This window comes from Macaca mulatta, chromosome 4 (assembly GCF_049350105.2).
Source record: "Macaca mulatta isolate MMU2019108-1 chromosome 4, T2T-MMU8v2.0, whole genome shotgun sequence".
Taxonomy (NCBI): domain Eukaryota; kingdom Metazoa; phylum Chordata; class Mammalia; order Primates; family Cercopithecidae; genus Macaca; species Macaca mulatta.
In genome coordinates, this window is record NC_133409.1 from 78,789,435 (window position 1) to 78,794,859 (window position 5,425).

A 5,425-nucleotide genomic window follows, 5' to 3' on the forward strand; every position below is an offset into this window, starting at 1 on the left:
TGCCCCGGGTCCTGTGTGGAGTCGCTGGGCGCCTGTGCCAGCCTGCCCGCTGCCCGCAGCCGGCGCGGGGAAACCAGCCGGGTAACAGCAGCCGGCGGCGCCCGCCCACCTGCGGCGGCGCCCGCCCGGGGAGCTCCCTCGCGGGCCGGACCCGCGGCGGCGGTGGCGGTGGCGGCGGCGGGGGAGGGGGCGCTGGGGAGCCCAGAGCAGGGCGGGGAAGGCTGGGAGGCGGCGGGCGGCGGCGGAGGGGAGCCGGGGTGGGCGGGCGGCGCCACGTCACGGCTATTGTGGCTGTCCTGGTATATAAGGTCCCGCCGGCTCGCCGCGCTCCCCACCTTTCCTGCGCCCGCCCGGAGCCAGAGGTTCCTCAGGTACCCGGCATCCAGCGAGACGCGCAGCGCACCGACGGAGGGGACATGGGCAGAGCAATGGTGGCCAGACTCGGGCTGGGGCTGCTGCTGCTGGCACTGCTCCTACCCACGCAGGTGAGGCCCTGGCGCCCGGCGGGGCTCAGGGCCGTGCCCGGGGTGGGGGCGGGGGAGATGGACCAGGTCCCGGGGGCCGTCCTGCGCCCATACTTCGGGCCACGGACAGGGACTGGGAGAGAATCTTGCTTAGCTGACCAGGGGAGAGGGCCATGTGGACCCCATTTTTCCACTCCCTTGCGTGCTGCCCCCTCCCCTCCCACGGCCCTGGGAACAATGCAGCTCCGCGCGCGGGCTGAGAGGACTCAGCCCCACCCCAGGTTCCACGCTGTCCCTTCCCAGGCGGCCAGGTGCCTGCTTCCCACTTTCACCCAGAGGCCCGAGGTGCCCGCAGGGATTAGCGCCTGGAGAGCTCAGGCTCCCGGGCGACGTCGTCCCTGGGTCCCCTGAGGACCCGCTTCCCCCTACGAGTGTCTTCGCGCTCCCCGAGCTCTACACAAAGACAGGCGACCGTCCCTTTCGGGGAGGGCGGCTCACGCCCATCCTCCACCCTCGGAGTTGGACTGGGGATCCCGGAGAAGCTACGGCTATCCGGCTCTTTTTAAATCCCAATCCCGGGAGGTTCGGCGCTGGAGCCGAGGTGGGGACCCTCTCCTGACGCCGCGTTCTCTGCGAGGCAATCTTTCACGTCCATTGCTTGTCATCTTAGGATCCCCATGTTATTTTAGCCCAGATTGGCTAGTTCTGGGGAGGCGGCATGGTGGGACGATTCTGTCCCGAGTCCCCGCCAGGCTTTGTCCGGGTCGCCGCTACCAGCGCCTTCTCCCTAGACCCTCTATCCGGGGAATCTCGCCTCGGGTGCGGGTACCGGGGACCGCGCAGCGCTGCCTCGTGGGTGGATGGATGCACGGTGCAGGCGAGGGAGACCGGGGGCTGGGCCTGGGAGACCCTAGCGGGGGCGGGGGCTAAGAAGGTACGTTTGTCCGGGGGAGTTCGGGTTTGGGGGATGGGAGTGAGGGCTCTCCAGCGCCTTCGGTTGGGGTTAATAGAGGACTGTCTCTGGGGCTTCTCCCCCAAAAGTTGGGCGCGCTGGGCCCTCCGTCCCCAGACATCGAACGTCTGGGCTCACGTGGGAGTGCAGCCTGAAAATGTGCAGCGCTCTTCCCCACCGCGGGCCGGGTAACCGTACCCTATTGTCTTCCTCCCAGTCCGCTGCGCTCCCGAGCCCTCCTCAATTCTTTGATGGGGGAGGGGCGCGGCCGCGAGAAACCGGCCCCCTCTACTCCCCGCCCCATCTTCTCTCCGACCAGATTTTTTCCTCCAACATTGTAAGTGAGAAGTTTTAATAATGCGAATAAATCTAGCTTCGGAGAGAAAATTTTGTTTAGTGTCCGTTTAATAAATTTTTGTTGGTGTAGAGGATCTTTAGATCCTCAGATTGATACACCGGGTTTTAAAAAGAAAATATCACCTGCAGCACTAAAACTAATTGTATGAATAAAGAACAGGTTACTTTCAGGGATCCCAAACAAGGTGTCCAAAACAGGCACCCTGTTTTAAGTAAATTACCATATTAATGCTTTTCTTTATTGGGAGTGCCGTTTCCTGATGGGACACACTAAATCTTGCACACAGTAGGTGCCCAATAAATAAATTGGACTTGATACAGATTTTTTTGTTGTTGTCACTAATCTATTTTGGATAGAATTTGTACATTTCTTTAGTCAATATTTGTTTAATGACTTTATGGATTTACAACAAAAGGAGCTGGTGCTGATGTAGGAGGGCTTTATCTTTGGATTAATAGGCAGCCAAATGTACATGGGGCCCAGACTCTTGCCTGGTGCCACGTCCTCCCTCCCGCCTGTAATCAGAAGCCCTTGTAAACCCTCCCTTGCAGTGAGGGCTGAAAACTCCGATCTGCCTTTGTTCCATGACAAAGGAGAGATTATCACGTGCCCTACTGGACTGTGCATTTCGTGGCTTGAAAAATCAGTGGTGAATGATGCCACTCAGACGCTGGGACACTGGGAGAACCTTGGTTCTTGGCCACAGCACTGAGCTTAGTGACCAGTGAGGCTGCTGCTGGTGAAACTTAACACCATACCCTCTCGCTGTCTTTTGTGAAATCGTTCCGACCTCATGGTGTTTTCTTGAAGTCATTCTGCCTTAAAGGAAAGACTCATTTTCTCTTTCAATTTAACACAAATATTGTGGCCATTTTTTAGAAGAATTATTTCAAATTTCAAGGGAGAAGATAAGACTGCAGTTCCCCCCTTAAGGAAAAGGCTAAGTTTCCAAGGCTGTATTAAATGAGTATGTGAAAGTTACCTAGCAAATCCAGGATAGACACAGACCCAATTAATTCTAGTTCCGTAAGTCTCAGTTACAATATTTAAAAATCCCCATTTTTTTGTGCAACTTTAAAATCTCTCCCTTTCTGCGAAAATAGACCTTATTGCAATGCCATTAAGTCAATATAATCTCGGAAACCGAATTAGTTAACTTGGTCCTTTTTTCCTTTGCAAAGAAATAAAAACAGGAGTTATAGTTATTGAATAACTTTTTTGTTCTTGTTGCCACTTGGCATTTTTGAGGCATCTCTAGGTAGTTTGCTTTGAAACTAAAGAGAATGACCTTGGTGGGCTGAGCAAGAATTTACAATTTAATGATGTTGGGTAAGAGAACAATGGTAAGAGAGCAATCTAAGAATATATCACCTACTTTAATTTTATATTAGAGTATGCGGAGGTAGCTGTGATGTGGAAATTTATCCATGTAACTTTTTATGTATTTTAGATTTATTCCACTGTAACGACTTCTGCACCACTTTCAAGTAACTCCTCCCAGAATACTTCGACTACCCCAAATCCAGCTAATACCACCACCAAGGCCGTTGGTGGTGCCCTGCAGTCAACAGCCAGTCTCTTCGTGGTCTCACTCTCTCTTCTACATCTCTACTGTTAAGAGACTCAGGCCAAGAAACATCTTCTAAACTTCCCCATCTTCTAAACCCAATCCAAATGGCGTCTTGGCAAGGAAAAACAGGTCTTCATTGAATCTACTAATTCCACACCTTTTATTGACGCAGAAAATGTTGAGAATCCCAAATTTGATCTGCTTGAAGAACATGTGAGAGGTTTGACTAGATGATAGATGCCAATGTTAAATCTGCTGGTGTTTCATGTACAAGATGGAGAGGCAACATCCAAAATAGCTTAAGACATGATTTCTTTGAATGTGGTTTAAGAAATATGGACACTTAATCCTACCTTGAAAATAAGAATAGTAATAAAGGATGTGATTGTGGAATGGAGATTCAGTTTTCATTTGGTTCATTAATTCTATAAGGTCATAAAACAGGTAATATAAAAAGCTTCCATGATTCTATTTATATGTACATTAGAAGGAACTTCCAGGTGTTACTGTAATTCCTCAATGTATTGTTTCGACAGCACTAATTTAATGCTGATATACTCTAGATGAAGTTTTACATTGTTGAGCTATCGCTGTTCTCTTGGGAACTGAACTCACTTTCCTCTTGAGGCTTTGGATTTGACATTGCATTTGACTTTTTACATAGTAATTGACATGTGCCAGGGCAATGATGAATGAGAATCTACCCCCAGGTCCAAGCATTCTGAGCAACTCTTGATTATCCATAAAGAGTCAAATGGTAGGCATTTCCTATCACCTATTTCCATTCAACAAGAGCACTACATTCATTTAGCTAAACAGATTCCAAAGAGTAGAATTCCAGTGACCGCAATTAATTTCAAAATACTTTTTATTATTATTATTATTTTTTAGATGGAGTCTCACTTTGTCGCCCAGGCTGGAGTGCAGTGGCGCGATCTCAGCTCAGTGCACCCTCTGCCTCCTGGGCTCAAACGATTCTCCTGCCTCAGCCTCCCAAGTAGCTGGGATTACAGGCACCTACCACCATGCCCGGCTAATTTTTGTAATTTTACTGGAGAAAGGGTTTCACCATGTTGCCCAGGCTGGTTTCGAACTCCTGACCTCAGGTGATCCGCCTGGCTTGGTCTCCCAAAGTGCTGGGATTATAGGCTTGAGCCCCGTGCCGAGCTGTCAAAATGCTTTTTATATCTGCATATGTTGAATACTTTTTACAATTTAAAAAAATGATCTGTTTTGAAGGCAAAATTGCAAATCTTGAAATTAAAAAGGCAAAAATGTAAAGGAATCAAAACCGTAAATCAAGTATTTGGGAAGTGAAGACTGGAAGCTAATTTGCATTAAATTCACAAAAACTTTTATACTCTTTCTGTATATACTTTTTTTTCTTTAAACAGTTATGGATCAGAATAGCCACATTTGGAACACTTTTTGTTATCAGTCAATATTTTTAGATAGTTAGAACCTGGTCCTAAGCCTAAAAGTGGGCTTGATTCTGCAGTAAATATTTTACAATTGCCTCGACACACAGAAACCTTTTTAAAAATAGACACTCCCCGAAGTCTTTTGTTCGCATGGTCACACACTGATGCTTAGATGTTCCAGGAATCTAATATGGCCACAGTAGTCTTGATGACCAAAGTCATTTTTTTCCATCTTTAGAAAACTACATGGAAACAAACAGATTGAACACATCTGAAGCTACTGTGTGTGTGAATGAACACTCTTCTGCTTTATTCCAGAATGCTGTACATCTCTTTTGGATTGTATATTGTGTTTGTGTATTTATGCTTTGATTCATAGTAAATTCTTATGTTATGGAATTGATTTGCATTGAACACAAACTGTAAATAAAAAGAAAGAAATGGCTGAAAGAGCAATCTTGCATTTTAAGTTTTTCCAGTATGAGGAATACTTTGTGGGTAATCATGGTTCTATGAGCCTGTTAAAATTTTTAAAAATAATTAACAAATTTTGGGGATTTTTTTTTTTTTTTTTTTGAGAGACAGGGTTTCACCATGTTGTCCAGGCTGGTCGCGAACTCCTGGGCTCTAGTGATCTTCCTGCCTTGTCCTCCCAAAGTG

The 5,425-nt window shown here is 47.9% G+C and overlaps 1 protein-coding gene across 1 annotated transcript; it reads left to right on the forward strand.

Annotated features, from left to right (window-relative positions):
- The first annotated feature begins 333 nt into the window (after positions 1 to 333).
- Positions 334 to 5,221, forward strand: CD24 (CD24 molecule). The gene is made up of 2 exons (XM_077999634.1): positions 334 to 485; positions 3,225 to 5,221. The coding sequence occupies exons 1-2, from the start codon at positions 417 to 419 to the stop codon at positions 3,390 to 3,392; spliced, it is 237 nt and encodes a 78-aa protein (XP_077855760.1). The 5' UTR covers positions 334 to 416; the 3' UTR covers positions 3,393 to 5,221.
- Positions 5,222 to 5,425: the final 204 nt, after the last annotated feature.

Bases quoted from the DNA above. Each gene is read 5' to 3' on its own strand.
- CD24 (XM_077999634.1), top strand. From the start codon at position 417: ATGGGCAGAGCAATGGTGGCCAGACTCGGGCTGGGGCTGCTGCTGCTG. The intron at 486-3,224 runs GTGAGGCCCTGG...TATGTATTTTAG, and splicing joins CACTGCTCCTACCCACGCAG to ATTTATTCCACTGTAACGAC.